Below are 20,056 nucleotides of genomic sequence, written 5' to 3' on the forward strand. Positions count from 1 at the left end.
TGCCGTTCCCTGATTTTACAAAGGAGCAAAGCCGAATCCAGGGATACATGTTGCACCGTTCATACACTCATACTAAAGCTTCTCTTACAAAACAGGCAAAGGGCATCATGCAGTGTAAAGCTGTGTTGCTGTAGGGTTACTTTCTGGGCATCAGGTGTGAGGGAACTAATATTCATGACCTGAATGTTTGGCTTGGTGGCATGAACTCCAGTGCAAAAGTGTGAGAGGCAGTCTAGAGGAAAAAGTTCTAAATGCAATAGGCAATAAAATATATATTTTTTACACTATTATACGTTTGACTTAAATACGATTTTGCCATTATGATGTCTCCAACTTTACAGTAAGTGATGGGATTTTCTGAAAAATCTGATCAAAACTATCCAGATAAAAGTAATCTTGAACACAAAATATAGGACAACAAAATCCTCATCACTTTGAAAAAACCGACCCCTGTGCACAGTGGTATGGGGGAGATTTTCCATGAAACCCCCTGTAAGATTGTAGGCTTCCTATAGAACCCGACTTAGTCACACATCAAAAAAAACTACACCACATTTTTATTGGAGAGTGAAAAACGGTTGCATTATCTCGATCTGGAATTAACTTTAAAAACTTACGATGTGTCCCAAGTCTTGAACATGCTTCCTGTCAAAATAACCGTGCTTCCGTGAGAGCAGTTAGCTTTGCTTTTTTAAATACCTGCTCTCTGAATTATAAGGCATTACTCTTAAATGACTTTATTAATGAGAAGGATCTGGACTTTCTGTGCTTGGCTGAAACCTGGCACAAACCTGACATTCTTTTGTTCAAAGAACTTGTACCTCCTGGTTTTGGGTTATTTGAAAAAAATGCCCATAGAGGTGGACTTGTCTTCGTGTATAAGCTAGTATTCAGCTGGAGCCTTATTCCTATCCCTAAGCACACCTCATTTGAATTTCTGGTTTTAAAAATCCCTGCTCCCCAGCCTTCAATTGTTATTGCTGTCTATAGACCTCCTAAACAAAATGCTGCCTTTTTTATATGAATTCTCTGGCTTACTATCTCCGCTGTGCTTTAGGTTCGACAAGATTCTAATCCTAGGTGACTTCAATACACACACTGACTCTGAACATTGGAATCTGGCAGTGGAATTGTTAGCTCTTTTGGAATGCTTTGGTCTCACTCATTCTGCTCATACTCCAATGCATAACATTGGATTTAATTATTACTAACTGCCCTCTTGCTTTCCATCTGACTACTCTAGATTTGGACCATATGGCTATTTTACTTGATTTGGAACTTACTGTCCCTCGCATTGTCCCTACACGCTCAGAAAAATTTCGAAACTGGGGTTCAGTTTACCCTGTTCTCTGATTCTGTTCTTTCCTCACTCTGCTTTTTCTGACTCTAATATCTCTGTTGTTGGCTTTCATTAGGATTCTGTATATCTTGTGATGCACAGGCGACAATCAATTTTTATGCATACAAGATCACAAAGACTTCCATTGACAATAGCAACTGATTGGGTCAAAGACAGATGGACAGTGGAAGCATAAGCTTGCTGTTATCTCCTTAAACACTCAATCTGCCCTATCAGTGATATAGTTTGGGAAGTAGTTTCTATTCCAGAGATACAATCATACTGTCATCAGTATATACCAAGGTAGTAAAAGGAGAATCTGGTCAATATATGTTTTGACAGTATGAAATAGACACTGCATATTAAAAAAAAATGTTTTACATAACACATAGCATATGTATCATGATAATACATAACTCTACAGATAAGAATTGACTACGAGCAACTCTGCCGTATTGTACTTATGCTTACAAGATTGTTTCAATCTTAAATCTAACCATAATCTTATATGAATATGATACATGGCTGATTTCCTTAGACAGTGTCTCTTTGGTGTTTATTATGCAGTAAGTTTATTATACAGATTATTTGGGTGGAACTGCATAACCACTTTCAATGTCAATGAGTGACCCTGCATCAAAACGTGTGCTTGAGAAACTACTAAGGTGCAATGCTAAATGGCTATTGTCCTGTGACTTCACAGAGCTTTGTGAATGAGGGGAATAGTGCAAGCAGCCCTTTTTGGAGCTCCGCAGAAGCCAATTTCATTTCTATTAAACCCAAAATGGAATGCTGTGACAAGCTCTCCTCTGCTTGACAGTGTCATTCAATAAAACGGATGTTCACCTACAAAAGAAATGATAGATTCATATCTGCAGTGCATACAGCCCTTTTTCTTTGCAGGAAAAAGCATTGTTTGGTTTGTATAAACTGATTGGAGGATCTTGGTCTGCATGAAGGCAATCACTTTGAGATATTCTTCGTGGCCCTTTCTTTGATGGTTTTGAAAGGTTTGCAATATCAAGTGAAAATTGTAAATGCGTAATACGCAAAGGGAAATACTAGACAATAAAAAAAGGAAATTAAAGAAGAACACCGTGGTCAGGTATCAATTAAGCAAAGCGCTGGTTCAGGCAGGGAACTCACTTTTAATCTGGCAATCAAATCAAGCTTATTAAGTGTTGATAACCAGGCAATTGTCAATCGAAATAGCAGTACCTCATCGCTAACAACATAATTACTTGTCCAATGATCATCAGGGAAAGGATTCAAATTGTATCCAATCCATTACGTCCCTGTTATGAGTTAGTTTGCCTCCTCCTCCTCCTCCCCAGCCTCCACCTGTTTTTTGGCTTTGTCTAAGGGGGAGGGCAGCTATCCTGCCCCCTGCCTGTGGCTTTCCTACAGTCAGCCTCTCCACTTATCAGCGGAAAAATGTATGGGCAATGGCCAAAGTTATATAATATGTTAAATGTGTTATCCTAGAATGTATAATATGCCTAAAAGTGTTATCATGTCTAATCTGTAATAAATATTTTATCTATCGCATGAGTTCCCTGACTGAACGGGGACTCTGTGTCTGAACTGGTTTATCTGGTTCTGCAACAACTAAATGTTTTTATAGATTTTTTGGTGACGGCAACAATTGTGGCCTACAGTAATGTGCACACTTATTAGAACACCCCATTGCTTCTGTTTCTGATTTGTTGTACATATGAAATCAAACAACTATACTGAACATCTTGGAAAATTTTTAATTGCTGTCCTCAAAAGGCCACACATGCAATTATTTAAAATCGTAATAGAAAATGCATGAGACTTTTCTGAAGTTGTTTAACATGCCTAACTAAAGCACAAAGTGGTTGAACTTTTGCACACAAAGTGTCTATTGTTTCTATATAGGTAGGTTAGAGGATACAAAATGACACTACTGTACTTGGAAACAGAAGGAAAATAATTACATACATTTTATATATGCGTACAGGAGATAACTATAAGCTACAATGACAGCATGCTTTTTGAACATTAATTGACCAAAAATGTATGACGCTATACTTGCTTACTATTTAGTTACTTACTAAGGTGGGTACAAACTGGCTAGAGCTCCTTCTATAACATCTTTCAGTATAGTACACTGGAATTATAATGAGACTCCAAATTGAAAAATGATACCTACAAGGCCAGTGATATAAGGTGTTAAATCTTTATTGACACAGAGAGTAAATAACATCACACGGCATTAAAATAATACTCTGAAGGTAAAAAATAATCATGTCTTTACTTCAACGTTTATGCTAAACAGAAACAAAGACAAATTAATACAGGTAGCCAGCGTAAATAAAACATGTATTCATTGCTTGCTTAAATGGCTTAAAATAAACATGTTAAAAAGAATTGGTACCATTTGTCTTTGTTATAAAAGTGTTTTCCTGGAACTGCTTGAGTTGACACTGTATTAGTTGAACTGCACACCTTTCCAGGTAAGTGCTGATTCACTGTTTATATTTCAGAAAGAATGAGTTTTAACTATTTAATGGGGATGTAATTTGTATTTGAGATTCTGGAAAGGTTTTTGTCATGTAGTTATTGTTCAATGGGTAACACTTTACATTAATCACTAATTACTGAGTATTTACATAGTAGTTACTTAGTTAATACATGTGTACTTACAATGTTATTGCGCATGGTTACAATATATGTAGCATGTACATCTTTTTGCACAATCTAACAGTAACCCTTTTCTGATACAATTGTGTAATTACATGTACTGTGAAAAACGATTTGCACATTCAGTACATTGTAATTCTGCATAATCACATAATTATGTAGAAGTACACATGTATTCACTAAGTAACTGTTCATTTATAATGAAGCAATAAGTACGAGAGGGCATGGATATTGTCACTTCTTGGTACGTTGTTAGGCATTAGATGCAGCGTGTGCTTTATTGCTTTTGTAAAACTGATTTATAAACGCTTTATAAAAAAAAGAATGGAGAAATCTATATAGTTTCTAAAGAGTTATTAACATTTTGAGGTATAACCTTCCACAACAGAAAATAGTCCCTATGAACTAAAAATAATATTAAAGTTAAACAATATATATTTTTTTAGTTTCAGTAAAAGCATATATATATATATATATATATATATATATATATATATATATATATATATATATATATATATATATATATATATATATATACACATTATACTTCAGTGTAATGTATTGTATTGTTTACATGATTATTTATTATGTGTTTTGTTTCCCAACAAACTGCTTTGATCTTTTTGTCCATATTTATATATTGTTTATATATTGCTATTAATAGCACGCTAAATATTTTGTGGGTTATATTGATAAACATATAACAATGTGTTTGTACTACACATAGTGTAAAGGAAATATAGCAAGTGTCCCTTTTAAGATAAATGCCAAAAATCTAATTAAACCTTGAGCTTTGTTTGTTTTGGTCTATTATGTGCTTAACAACAATTCACTTACCCAATAACATATATACTGAGAACAAAGTAATCTTCATTTCCATTAATATAGACAGATGTTTAAAAAATAACTGCATTTATTGTAATTATAGTGTTAAAAAATTTCAGAATCAAAGTTTAAGATTAAAGCAGCACTTCATTGGGACTGTTCTCAATGACTGTTTCACCCCTACCCTCCCACACACATACATACAATTACAGTACAAAATGAAAAATAAAAAGTTATATACATATAAATATACAATTATTTATTATGCACAGACCCATCCACAGCACACAATGTATATGGGTAAAGAAAGCAGAAGTACTGTACATTAGTTTAAATGTATATATCTTGTGTTTCACACATGCAGGGTTTCCAATAGATAGCCATTGGTAAGACAAAGATCAAACTTTTTATTTCTTTGCTGCTAAGCTAAACAGAATGCTAGCTTATCCTGTGCCTTCATGAAAATGACAATTTCACATAATTCTTTTCTTCCAAACTTCAAAACGCTGAGATTAAAATGAAGAAACTGTAAGTCAAGTGCTACGTTCCTTATATAATTGCTTATAATTATTTTAAACCATTATAATCATTTTAGAATCAATTTATAGATACAATCTAAAGCTGAAGGAACACAGAGCCACTTCTTCATGAGCGGTGGTTTGAAACCTGGTTGCAGGAGACCGGGAGACCGGGAGACCTAGTTTGGGGCAACTTTGCCGTATCAAACCCCAAGTCTCCCCTGGTGTGCCACGTGGTGGACTGAAACCTAGTCTCCTGAAACCAAGTTCCAAGACACAAAGTGGCTTTGTGTTTTCTCAGCTCAAAACAAAACACTTCAGTGCAATAATAAAATATGGATGGGATCTATAAATCCTGATTGCATAGAAACATGCACAATATAACTTGTACAAACACATTTTCGAAATCATGTATACTGTACATATTTCTAAGCAATCAGGATGTATATATCACATCTTTGTCAAGCCTTACTGACAAAAGTCAATGTCTTTTCCACCTTCACCTTGCTCTTATCTATTCAATAGTCAATGGCACTCTTCATATAAATTTCCTTCAGGATATGTATTATATTACCCGTTTTAAATTACCGTGATTTTACCTAATATTGTTGTTTCAGCCTATATCCTCCTTGATAAAAAGCAGATAGATTATTTTGATTTATTTTCAGCCCTGGGGAATCACCCTGAACTGCACTAACCTTGTGTTTTGCTGGGTAATGCTGAATCATGACTAGCTGATATAAGCAAGAGTGATTCACCAGAGCTGTAAAATGCTCCAATAAAAATCTGCTGCCACTTAGAGGAGCAAAGGTTGATGAAAAAGACTGCAGATACATCCTGTAGGAAGCTGTGCTTTATTAATTTATCACCTCTTTCTATACATTTACTATAGCATTTCCCAGTTGGGAGCGTCCCTTGGTTGAGGGCATTCCGTCCGTCAGGTTTTTCAGATTCGGTTTGCGTTGAAAGTTGTCTCACTTTTTTCATGTCTCAGCTTATCAAAGCATGTAAACTGGAACTGCGGTCCCTGAGCCCTCTCCTCAACTAAGCCCCGATTAAATTATTTTAAAAAGGCTTTAAACCAGCATTTTTTTTTACATTTGAATTTGTAAATCCCAGCCTTTGAGAAATAGTCCGTCATCTTTAGTCTCTTGAACTGTGCAGGACAGCGGCAAGGGGCGTTCTGCTTCAAGCCTTTCAGAATTTGATGGGAGTAGCACAGTGCTCTCGGGCAGCTTCCAGATTTCCATATTATTCACAAAATAATTCAAGCCTGTCTCAGGCTGTCTCAGCGTGGTTTTAAGATAATCTTGGAATTGGGAGCAAGACGAGGGGTTGTTTGGCAGCTCCTCATCTTTGTAAAGTTGTTGCACATCAACAGCTTTTGCCAGCCATGAGGTCTGATCACTGACTCCTTCCCCAGAAAACAAAGCAGATCCTCCCCAATCATTTAGGAGATTTAATTTAGTATGATCTTCGTCACTTTGCTCTTCAGACTTCCAAGAAAGCAGGTCTGACATCTGCAAGAGGCCATTTTTTCGCTCAGTCCTAATTACCAGTGGCCCTGTTTCATTAGTATTGATAGTGCCCCATGCATTGTTTAATGTCAATGCCTCACACGATCCATCTTCTTGTTTTCCAGCAGCAAAGATATCACAGTCTCTGCTACCTCCTTTGGTTTCATTGTCTCTTAGCTGCTTGTCTCTCAGCACCACTTCGGATGGGCCGAGATTGTTGGGATTAACGGATTGTGACTGTAAGACGTAGTTGTCTCTGGAACCCTCAGACAAGACTTCCACAACTTTGCCATAGCACGTGCCTGATGACTCTGTGCTGTGCTGATTTCTCAGCAATGGCTGGCTGGCAAAGTTTTGGGAGGCATATATACAATGTTGTCTGGGTGCTGTCTGAGGGGCATAACTTCCTTTTGGCATTGCTACGGTCACCAGTTCTTTGGGTTCTTTACTGTGAACAATAACACAAACGACATCTGGTTCCATTGGCACTAACATAGTTGAGAGTATTGTTTGAGGCTTGAGAAAGGCTTCCTGTTTAAAAGAGATAAAAGGGATTCAATGAGATTTCTCTGATTTACAAAAAAATTGCTTTAGGTTTGCAAATCAGTTGTAAAAAAAAAAGTATAATGTCTTTGAATAATAGACATTTACCACAGTAAATACATCTGCACAGTAATTTGGCTGTTTCTCCATGTTTTCTATGCTATGCATTTACCATAGTTTACCATGTTTCTAATATGCTTTAACATACCTCTCTGGGCTTTACAGAGCTTAGCTATGCTTTAGCATGCTTTCGCTGTGCTCTAAGGGGCTTTCCTAGTCTATAACTGTGCATTACCCTGATGTATAAATCAGTAGATGGTTTATAATCCTTAATTTTTTTGCAGTACAAAAGCAAGATAAATGAGAGAAAAATGTTGATAGATAGGTAATATTTTAAATTGCAGAAATCGTGTTGACCGCTTTCATCCTGCTGGAGACAACTATGTCTTAGCGGCAGGTTGCACCAGCAATCACTAATCAGACCCATGTGGTTGATCAAGGTTCCTGAGCCACTTGCCTTGGAGTACAGGCCATCTGCCCTGTTCATCCGAACCCCCCACAGATAGGATAATGAAAATCATCAACACCTGCAGTTCTAAACTCTCTTTTTAATTTTCAGTATGCAGCTGATTGACATGGAAGCCCTGAGGTCCTTGAGGTCACATTTCCAGTCAATGGACTGCATCATATATGTGTTCTGCTGTTGTGAAAACATGGGCACCTGGGGATCTTGAAGTGCTACCACTGAGCCAAAGAAGCAGACTCCACTGGTCAAGGAAGGAGGGACAACTTTTCATTACATACAGCTGGGGCCAAAAGTTTAGCATCACTTAGAATGTTAGGATTGAGACATAATGATAATAATAATAATAATAATAATAATAATAATAATAATAATAATAATAATAATAATAATAATTTTGATATTTTATTTAATATCATGAAATAAAAAAAAACTACAAAATGATACCCAAAGTCTACCCAAAGCCATACTAATAATACAGTATTTCATGTTAGATTTTGAAATGTCACTTTTTTATTTAATTCATTAAGTTAACATGTAATTCTATAGGGTGATGCGAAAATGTTGGCCATAGCTGTCTCTTAAGCTGTTCTGATTTTCGAGAGTAAATTGAATTGTATGAGGAAAAGTCACACAAAGTTATATGGGTAGTGAAACATATTTTTAAATAATCCATAACTATTAAATACAATAGTGCTGAATGTAGAAATATTAAAAAATACAGGTTCTTTTGCATTTTGAAAGAGAAAGACAGCCATAGAGCAAATAAGATAGAAATTACTTATCTGAGGAAAATTGAATCTAGTGGAAGCATTTTAAATGATACACTATCACGTGTAATATGATATTTAAATAACTTTTATAAAGGGAACTAAACCGAGTTGTTTTTTGCTCTCACCAAAGAATTTGGCAGCTTCCTTTTCTCCTTCAGATACTTGTTCAAAACAAAGCAGAGGATTCCAACAATAAAGCAAGGGACGAACACCACAGTGACAAACACGACCAGAGTCCATCTGTAATCTGGAATAACAAAACAAAGTAAAAATGAGGATTTTATTAAAAGTGGTTGCAGCAAACACAACTCTTTTTTTATTATTATTATTTTAACAGGTGTACAGCAGGATAAACAGAAAATATGGTCCCCCAGGAATTAAAACCAGCTCCAAGTCTTTCAGACACTCCTGTCCTTGCTTGTTTCCCAGTAAACCGATGCTCTGTTTAACCCCTCCATCTCTATGCAGCCTGCTGGCTTCCACAGAGAAGGGCAGCAAAGCAAGAGAGAGCTGCCTCATCACTCACAAGCTCTGCACCGTGGGGGCTCTTTACACTTCTACTTCCAGGCACTTTACTTGCATCTCTTACTGAGTTAGGTTAACTACCATTCAGCCTTCACTTTCAACAACACTACAAGCCTTGGAGCATGCAAGTTTATGTGCCAGTCCTGGGCAGGTTTTACAAATTGCTAGCTGAAATGTTGCTTCAAATGGCACTTTGGTTTTTGTAATTATTTTTTTTGTTGTTTACATTTCCCATATGGTTTTATGGTGTTTGCTGTCATTGTGAGTGGTTCTGGTCCATGCACAGCTCTTTATTCTCCAGTTTGAGAATGTACAGCTATGGCCAAAAGTTTTGCATCACCCTATTTAGTTTAGGTTGCATAATACCTAATGCATCAGTTTGTCTAAGCCACGGTACCATAAAATCTTCTGGAATAACAAAACAAAGTAAAAATGTGGATTTTATTAAAAGCCACGGTACCATAAAATCTTCTGCTTGTACTTTTAAAATTAACTGGTCTTTGCTGTTAGATTCTGGTGCAATACCCAAGCACGCTAAATAATGCACAATCAGTATGCATCAAAAATACATGTTTGCTTTTCACTTTATTCATAATCATGTTTTCAAAACAAGATGACTGTGCATTATATAAGCAGTATGAATAGGATAAAAGTTTACATAAGCACATATACAGCTGGTTTGACAGACTAATTAGTGCTAATCTTGGACTACCCAATGATACCTTATGACATGAGCATACAGCTGATAGCGACTTTTAAAAATATAATTATAAAAGTCATTTGAAGTTTTAAACTGTCTTTATTCCATGAAATTTACCTGCTTTCAATTGAACAATAAACCTTATATTGATAAACTCACTGTGTACCACCAAAACATGCTTAAATGAACACATATTTGCAATTAGTAATTCAGTGCTGTATTTAGCAAGGTATGCAGTGTGCCAAAAATAATGTACTCCTTGTGAAATCCAATTTGGTGATAACTGCATCCCTTATTTTCAGAGGGGTACGTCATTCCTGCAATGCATGGAACTTTTACTTTTACAGAATCACTTTTTTTTTCCTGAAAAGGTGATTTCAAGATAATTCCTCATGTCTACTTGAACCCCTAAATCCCTATTCTCTTTCAGCATACAGTAATACACAACACCTCTTTGCTTCCATCTCATTTACTGCCATTGCCAATACAAAAATGTTAAAGCAACAGCTTTCATCCCTGCTAAAACTACTCCATTATTTATAAGAATGACTGTGCACGACCTCGACTGTTTACCTAATCATTACTGGAGCTGTCAAACCTGATGGAATCCTGAGTCTCTTTTTAATCTCCAAAATTCTCATTCAGTTCATAGCTTCTTCCTGGGATCACCAAGCTTATAAAGTATTTAAATGGACCCGTTTACCCTCTGCTCGTTTCATTCCTAGCACTCGGGTCCTCATGAAATGTCTGGCTAGCACTCACACTCTGATTATTAATTAATATAAATATATGTTCTCGGTCATAATCAGAACATTTGGGCTTGGTATCTAATGTATATTGCATAGCACTTTGGCAGTGCACTATATATGTTCTTCATAGACACGAACGGTACTTACATTGTAATAACCATGTAATAGACTATGCATGTTCCTATATGGAAAATACTGTGTAATTACACTCCATGTGAGCCACATCTTGTTACGTTATTGAATGTGCATTATTGAATGTGATCAGTCCTCAAACTAGAACTGCATGCATGTTGTGTATTTCATTCAAAGAGTCTTCTATTATTAATTAATAGCCTTTCTTATATTTCATAAGTGATTGCATATTCTTTACATAACGATCTCTGTGCCATAGATTGCAAGACACATTCGCTTCAACTGAAATACCTTGCATGTGCTTTTACAGGTATTACATCTTTATACATGCTTATTTTTCCCTTGTGTGTTTAATGATATATACAGAAGTTTGCAATTCCTTAATACACAACTGATGTTCAGTGCTTTAGAAAAGTTGATATATGTTTTGGATAACTGCCTTCACCTAAAACTACATGTTCTCCATGCCTTGTGCTTAATTTAATACTCACCTTTTAATGTTCTGGTGCAGAACTTATAGGGCTCACTGATTTTCATGTAAGGTGGAACTTTAAATACCACGACTCCACAGTATTCAGTGTCAGCGTCAAGCTTGGGAATCTCAAATTCTTTAAACTTCTGTGTCACATTCTGTTTGGGAAAATACATTTAAAAGAAAAGTGAGCTTGAGCAAGTCTTGAAATCTGGTAACAGCATTAACAAATACTTTTTAAACTTTAGAATGCCCAATTATTTTACCCCTGATTTTCTCCCCAATTTAGACTGCCAGGTTCTTTTTTCCCCCCTCTCACACAGTTCAGGAGAACTGAAGGTTGAGAGGGCATCCTCCCATCCCACAACCGAGCCAGCTTCCTCTTTTTACACCCAGGAACTCGAGAGCGGATGTCAGCAAGCTACCAGCTCCTGGAGGACAAAGGCCAGCCCTGTAGGTGTTCACCTGAGCTCAGTAAGCATCTGGCTAGTAGGGCCTGCTACAGCACGATGAGGAGAAAAAGTCCCTGCTGACTTTGCCTCTCAAACCCATGGGAGATTCCCTGTGCTCTCCTGACTGTGTGTCGTGGCCGTGCTTTTACCAGGTGAGCCACTCAGGGACCCTGTGCCAGGGAAGAAGCTCTGCTGCTGTCAGTAGTGTGTGTGCGGGAATTTAAGGTTGGCAGAGATAGGGTTAAATCCCTGCCAGCAATCACAGGTGTGGCCATTCCACCAATTAGTTAATTGGTGCTAACTGGGGAGTGGCTGCATGTATATAAAGAAGGAGAAATCCTTTGTTTGTTGGAAGAGTTTGGGGGGTGAGTGTTTGTGATTTTTGTACTGATAAAGCTTGGTGGTGAAGGCTGATGCCCAGCCTACAAATGTGTTATGCTTTAGTTTGAACCTTTATTTTGGCCCATGTGTCGTGTTTTGTTTGTTCCTGTGTTTGGTGTTATTTAATTTAATGAAGTGCGCAACAGCGCTTTAAAAATGCAGCTTTGTGTCTCTGGGTCTATTTCCTGCCACTATCCAGCTTGGGATACCCTATCACAGACCTATAACAAATCCTTTTCACCCTACATATTTTTGTGAGGTCACATTTGAACAAATTTACTGTGGGATGCTAGTCATGGATCAAAATAATAAAAGCAACTTGTGTCTTACCATCATTACAGATTTGTCGGTACTAAGTGTCACATGGTACACCAAGTCTGTCTCAAAAACATCTTCCAATGATTGGCTTGAATGAGTGTTGGGAAGCTCAATAGATAAGAGTAATGAAGACACGGTAGTTGAATACTTCACTGCAGGTGGCCCCAGGAGAGCTAATAGAAAATAGATGTGAGAATAAGTACCCAGGTGATAGAAGGCTTCCCTATTAATACAGAACGATAGTAACTGCAACAGCAAAATGAAGAAGAAGCCTTCCTAACTTCAGAATATAAAAAAACTCACTTCAAAACAATGGCATAAACTTGAGCTATAAAATTATCCTGTGCAAAATATTACATAAAACACATTTTAAAAAAAAAATGTCTTCATACACAAACATGTAGTTTTTTTGTGGTTTACAATACCATTAACAAGATGCCAGCCATTCCTTGTACCAGTCACAAAATCTGACTTTCATATGTATGGCAAACCAACTGGCTTTTGAGATTTAATGTAAGCACAGCGGGGTGTGTTCAATTGATCTAGACGGCAGGATCTCTTTAAAAAAATAACACTGCTGTTTAAGTTATGAAAAGCAGAAGTCTTGAACAGTGTGTGTTACGAGTCTCTAGAGTATTTTTGTCTTGAAAAGTAAGTAAAATGCCAGGTTCTAAATAACGCAGTGTTATTTAGATCTGCAACTGTTTAGATCAATTGAATAGACAGTGTATGTGATACACCAAAGGGGCATATACAGTTCAATGGGTATCCATTCAGTTTATGCAACGTACATACACCTATTGAATTACTGATTTTATGGACGCTCTCACAGCAATATATCAAAATATCTTACTTTTGGTTTTTGGATGAAATCTCTTAGTCTCAAACTCCTGGTTGCCCTTCTTTGATGTCACGATCACTTTGGCATTATAAAATGAATTACAGTCTGCCGTTTCATGGCTGAGATCACAGGAGTGACGAGTGATATTGTAGCATTCACTTTTGTTCTGCCATGGTTTCCCATATCTAAAAAAAACAGAACAAAACAAAAAAACACAGATTATTATTTTTTTTTTTTTTCCGGGGGCTTACACAGAGTATATCTACACTGAACAAATTCAGTTATTCTCTAAAAGTGGCTCTAATAAATTAGAAGAGTATGGGGGTGTATCTTTAATAGGTAACCCTTTTGGTAAAATGTCAGGATGACATGGAAAACATCTATACTATACTATGCTTTACACAGTATAGAAACCCTTATAAAACTTTAATGCAGTATGCTGTAAAACAAAATGGTATGGCGGAGCACAGGCATGCATGGAATACCAGTGATAATTACCATAACGATCTTAAACACCTCGGTTAACAACAGATTAATGCAAGGGAAAAACATAGCAGGATAAGAAGAAGTAGTATTTCTATAGTGTGACCTGCGGTCCAGACTCCAGCACTTAAAACTCCAGTTAAAGTCTATACACTGTGTGAAGCCATTACAGATCGAGTTACAAGTGTGTTAAGTATTAAGGAAAGTGCAGTGTTAAATGTGCATTTCGGGGCCCGGGCGTGTGATATCTAGTTGGAGATCTTCGGATCAAAGCTGTATTTAAGACAGTAATGTACACATATTTTCTCTGCATTGAGAACTCTCTTCTATTAACTATTAAGGAGAGCTCTACTCTGTCATTGCTTTGGCTGATATGCTAATAAAAGCCCCCAGGCCAATCAAACTGAATGCTGTCTGGAATGTGACACTTATTCCCTACACCATGTTGTAGGTGCCTATCCTCAGCTGCATATGATTTATGTTCAATTCTTAAACATGTGGTTTACAATGTACCTAATCTCAAAGGACTGGCATTATGATTCCTATCCTGAGATTTTTCGCAGGGAGGCAACCACTACCTAACAATGAGCAACGAAAGGTTTGGCATTTTGGTTTCATTCAGTGCAGTCAATAATCTAAACCAAAAATGCTGTTGCATTTCAAACAATGCATGTCATTTGCAGCTGCATAATTTGTAAAATACTCCTTCAAGAGGCCCCATTATCCTTTATCAAGTAAGGATTTAGCTGCAGAAAAATACATCTTCCTTAATTAATGAGGACTTTTAATAAAGACTTATTGTTACACAGTGAGCCAAGCAAAATAGATTAGATCCTTTAAGCTTTTCAAAGCTGGAAAAGGGTATCGCTGTTGCAATGCAAATGGTCACTTGATTGTCCACAAACACACATGTGATTGTATAATAAATATAAACACATTCTGGTGTATAAATGGGGTGCCCCTCACTTCTTAATTTGTGATGCAAACGCAACTCCTGATGCAACCGTACTTTGGATGTCAGCTTTAAAGAAAGCTGCTGGTAAATTCATTTTGAATTCATATTCTAGTAGGGGGTATTTCATACAGGAATGCATTTTAATTATCTCACTGTGTATCACACACTTTCTTTCTAGAGATACTGGATAATATATTATTGCTTACTATTGTTTATTGAAGGACCTTGGTCAGAAAATCCACTTTGCCAGAACTGCATTCCGATCAACAGAAAAAACAAACTATATTCACGTGTTTGTGTATTTAGCACTTTCTACAAGGTCTTTAATTACATATAGTATAATTTCAGACTCATTTGACACTTTAAAATTTGCATTTAGAAAGTTGCATCACACACAAAGTGCAGGAACAAGACTGAAGAAATTAGTGGTGGAAAAACATTGAACTCTGAAACATACACTTGCGACAACATGACAGAAGGAACTTTTGCAAGCATAGCTAAGCTAATGATAAGTCTCTTTGATTCTCTGCATGGTGACCTCATATGGGGACGATTAAAAAAACAATTCTAGTCTTTATATGGGGGACATATGGATGACACAAATGCAGGATAGCCTCATATGAGGATGCCATTTTTTCCCCATATAAAACAATGGGAAAAAAAAAAAACATCAATGAAATATATTCATTAGTATGTATTTTTTTCAGCTATTTCAAAATATGCAAGAAAATGTCACTGCATAAGAAAGGAGACTCTGTTGCCAGCAAAAATGTAGTAACCATGTTTTCAACAACATGAACTCTAAGCATCTACTTTTCCAGTAAGTGCGATGAATGATAAAGCAGAGCAACCCAAATCTGTGTTAGTCAATAGACTATCAAAGCAGATGGGTTACCCACGTACATCTTTGGAAACTATATTGTGTTTCTGAAAGGAGAATCCACCCACTAATCACATAATCACTATAAATAACCCTCTCGTCTATGCCTCCTTTTTGCTTCTTTGTTTGGTCCTCCTCGTCCCCTGCCTCTGTCTTGTAGCGCACCTTGTGCAGCGGGAAGGTGGCTCAGTGACACTTATTCCACCAGCTGGAATTAGCTGTCATCAGACAATAGTCATTACATCACAGTTCAGCCAGCGTATAGGGGTGACCACTCATTTAGGGTACCATTAGTATTGTTTATTTATTTATTTAGCAGATGCCTTTATCCAAGGTGACTTACAGAGACTAGGGTGTGTGAACTATACAACTGCTGTAGAGACACCTACAACAAGGTCTCACCTGAAAGACGGAGCACAAGGAGGTTAAGTGACTTGCTCGGGGTCACACAGTGAGCCTGGATTTGAGCCGGGAACCTTTTCTTTAATCACTGAACCACACAGCCTCCTATGCATTACCTAATGTTTTAAACCCATTACAAATAAGAAACCATTTTGTTGTTGTTGACCTTTTATTGGACCAATATAGAAGGTGAAATTATACATGCCTTCAAGATCACATAGGTCTCTTCATACAGTAAACGTGGATTTAAGAATCCACAATGTTCTTAATGTGTAAATCTTTTTACACACTATAACCCTAACCCCAATCCTAAACCTAACCCTATCTCTAACCCTAACCCTTTTCTGATACAATTCTGTACTTACATACATTGTGCAAAAAGATGTACACATTAAGTACATTTGCAGCTATGCATATGTGTAAGTATATATGTAAGTAACTATGTAAATACACAGTAATTAAAGACACTTAATGTACAGAGAAAAAAATCACAGCTATTTTCCTAATTCACTTACATTCTGTACTGCACACTATAGACGGCATCCGAGTCCTCTCTCCCACTAGTATTCCAATGCAGCGTGTTCCGACAGTTCCATGATTCCAAGAACACACTTTTCACAGCAGGCTCTTCAGACGATGAGATTCCTAAGAGAAAAGGGAAAAAAAACAAAAGAGCAGTCATGACTCGTGACTCGTGACTCACCTTTGGTCTAAATTTCAGAAGGATTATATGTTTTACTTAATAAATCGCACGCACACACATATAAAGATTAACAAGAAGTTTCCTTTCCCAGTGAAAGGGGCTCCGGAACTGAAGATGTGTAATTTGCCCATCCAAACTATTTTTGTGTAGATAATGGTGATCAAGCAATTTATGCGTTGCCTCTGTCTTACTAAGGTTGCAGTTTAAAATAGATGACTGCTTTAAATAACTACTATTGCAAGAAGCCCAAGTGTCTCCCTACAGTAGATATCATTGTTAGATGTGTGCAGTGTACAATAAGAAATGTACATGCTTGTTAAATTAATCAGATAATGAAGCAGGTGAGTAATGGTCTTTATCTTTAAGCACTGCGCTTTCATCAGTATCTGTATCCCTTCCTGTGTGATAACCACAGAAACAGCACAATTCCATGGAAAATATTTTTTCCAAAAGACACATAGTACTTAGTGGTTGACAGCAGTAATTTACGCTTTTGAAAAGGTGTTTTCTAAATTGTTTTGAACCTGGAAACCCTCACTTTAGTCGTATCGATTCCTTTACACATAGGTGGCCATACATAGGGGGACAGGGGGACGGGGGGGGGGGGACCGGGGGGCCGGGGTCACACAGCCATTATCTCCAGTGTCATTAGTACTGCTTTGAAAGGATTACATTGTACAAAGTTTACCAGGAATAAAGTGGGTCATATTTGTAAAGCTCCAGAAACATAAGTTTAAGTGTTTTATTACCTGGAAAGTTGTACCATAAAAACCCCACCTTATAAATAAACAGCTTAACCAAGCAGTAATTCTACAATATTTTAATTACCATCATAAAAAGAACAGTAATGACTCCTATTATATGGCTCAGGTTAGGAAAATAATAAGGCAGTCTCAAATTGAAGTCAAAATGTGAATTTCTAGATAAACATCAGCTTAATCGTGATATAGTTAACAAATCACAAACACATAATGGAAGTAAAATAAAAAAAAAAAAGTTATAAGCAGTGAGAAAATGCAGAAATATCAAAATGAGCAAAACAGGCTCACAATGATCCATAAAACTCAATTCCAGGAACAAGACACTGTCGTACAGTGTTCTTAATCACTTGCTATTAAACAAAATATATCCAACTGTTCAAGATTTAAACAACGGCAGATCTAAATCCTTAAGACATATTTTTACTAATCACTTTAGAGCCTCAATACATGAAGGGCGCTATATTAATAATCAAAACAGTGGTGTTATTTAGATTCACCACTGTGTAGATCAATGGACCCTTTCGGAGTTGCCTTCCTAATGCCTTACCCACGGCTGGGTTCTGGTTTTAATGACTTTGAAGGCATTTCTTCAAGAGACTGGAAATGAAAATCAAACAAAGATTGTTGTTTTGTACCTCACTGTAACAATTTCTCAAGGGAAGAGACCAGTGTGTGTTTCGTTGTTTTTAAAACCTTATTCTGTTATCTGAAAATACAATATTCTCACTGTTGTTAAATGAATGCCGGATTTATGGCATAACAATATTTCCTCCTCATCAACTATTTTACACTCTTAACCATTTGAGTCGGGTTCATTATTTTACTGTAGCTTAGCTAACACTGAAATCAGAATATAATGTACAGTCTTGAAGTGGCGCACACCAGCACTCTTGTATATGTTTTATAAGTTAACTGTGCAACCCTGTGACATTTCACAGGGCTGCACAGTGATGCTGGTGGCCACTGTACACAGAGCCAGATTGCTTATCAAGGTGTCTGATACAGTCTAGCTCAACCGAAAACGGCTTCTTGCTCGTCAAATAAAACTTGTTTAACAAAACCAGTTGTTAGTGAGGGTCTCTTTTAATGATATATACAGCTGCAAGACTAAACACGGATGCCTTTTAACACTGACCTGTCATAATTCTTATAAATCCAGTTGGCTTTTACTCCCCAGGGGTGAGTCACTGACCCCTTCAAACATTACCAAATATAGCTAGAATATAACTATGATACTACTAAGTTAATACACTAAGGTTACATTTGAACCCGGGCACAGCTTTTAGAAAGTACCACATACCCAAATAACCCAGGTTTTATTAGCTGCCATTAAGGGTTTTTGATTAAATAATTATTTTTGTTATTTGTTTTCGTTATTTGAAAGGATAGCAGCTGTAACATTAAAATGTAACCCTATGACAAGTGTTATTTTTGCATTTCCAGTGAGGAATGTCTGTTTTCTTTTCAGCAATGCAACTAATTTAAACGCGCGCAAGCACACACACACACATACACACACACACACACACGCACACACACACACACACACACACACACACACACACACACGCACACGCACACACACACACACACGCAAACACACACACACACACATGCGCACACACACACACGCACACATATTCAATAGAGATAACTGATAGGCATGAAATAAATAAAATAATATACAACTGTAAGTACAGTACTACATTATAAAATTAAATTAGTTGAGGACATTGAAAAAGACTTCTAGTCAAAACATTTGTCATTGAGTTTATTTTAGTATTCTTTTTTTTTTTTATGTTACCCTAAAATGTTTGATCAGGAAAACACACTTATTTCGAAGTGTGCCTGTCACCAGAATTACCCTTGGTATTATACAAAATGTAATTTAAAAAAAAAATAACAAAAACACCCAAGAAAAGATTAGCAACTTACCAGCGATGAACAACAGAAGAATGGCCTTCAAAAGAAAGACTATCCAAAAGGGGAACGCCGAACCTGAATTAAAGTTCATGTTAGAAAGGGATGTCTGCCACTTGTCCTGCTACCTGTCTGCTTTAATTCCCTGGATTTTCCAGGAAGCATAAAATGACAACAAAACGCACAAACATCAGATTGTGTGCTGTTCCTAAAACCAATGTCTAAAACTAAATCCACAACCTGCCTGTGGCATGTCCTAGGATTTCTTCTAAGCTACGGCATAGTCAAATGAACTTTGTAACAGTTTGTTACCAAGTTCCTGTTTTCCTCACAATGACTCACCCTCTTTCACCTACCTGAAGTTTTGATTACCTTTCAGCTGCAGAAGCTGCAATACAGGTTCGATCAGATTATTATTATTGTTCTTGTCCTATCTCCAGAAATATGCAGCAATGCTACCAAACCAGGAAGTTTTGTGCAAAAAACAGAAAGAGAAATGCACCTATTGAGTTGATATAAAATCAGTGGCCCTAAACATTTTTTTGCCAGCAGAGAACACATGTGAATTTCTCAAAAGGTTGAGGGCATCTGTAAATTTGCCCTCAGGCACAGCTTTGAAAACCACTGATCAAAACAGTGGCGAATCTAAAAAACACACCACTTATTGACGTCGC

General features: G+C 36.8%; 1 protein-coding gene across 1 annotated transcript; it reads right to left on the reverse strand.

Annotated features, from left to right (window-relative positions):
- Window positions 1–5,596: 5,596 nt before the first annotated feature.
- On the reverse strand, window positions 5,597–19,715 carry LOC121303453. Its single transcript, XM_041234168.1, has 7 exons — window positions 19,398–19,715; window positions 16,514–16,643; window positions 13,291–13,463; window positions 12,450–12,610; window positions 11,306–11,444; window positions 8,834–8,955; window positions 5,597–7,400 (listed from the first exon to the last, which is right to left on the reverse strand). Exons 1-7 carry the CDS (start codon window positions 19,474–19,476, stop codon window positions 6,447–6,449), a joined length of 1,758 nt encoding a protein of 585 aa, XP_041090102.1. The 5' UTR covers window positions 19,477–19,715; the 3' UTR covers window positions 5,597–6,446.
- Between the last annotated feature and the right edge of the window lie 341 nt (window positions 19,716–20,056).

Source organism: Polyodon spathula, chromosome 32 (genome assembly GCF_017654505.1).
Source record: "Polyodon spathula isolate WHYD16114869_AA chromosome 32, ASM1765450v1, whole genome shotgun sequence".
In the NCBI taxonomy this organism is placed as follows: Eukaryota; Metazoa; Chordata; class Actinopteri; order Acipenseriformes; family Polyodontidae; genus Polyodon; species Polyodon spathula.

Bases quoted from the DNA above. Each gene is read 5' to 3' on its own strand.
- LOC121303453 (XM_041234168.1), bottom strand. From the start codon at position 19,476: ATGAACTTTAATTCAGGTTCGGCGTTCCCCTTTTGGATAGTCTTTCTT. The intron at 13,464-16,513 runs GTAAGTGAATTA...TGTTTTTTTTAG, and splicing joins TATAGTGTGCAGTACAGAAT to ATATGGGAAACCATGGCAGA. The intron at 12,611-13,290 runs GTAAGATATTTT...ATTTTCTATTAG, and splicing joins ATTTCATCCAAAAACCAAAA to CTCTCCTGGGGCCACCTGCA.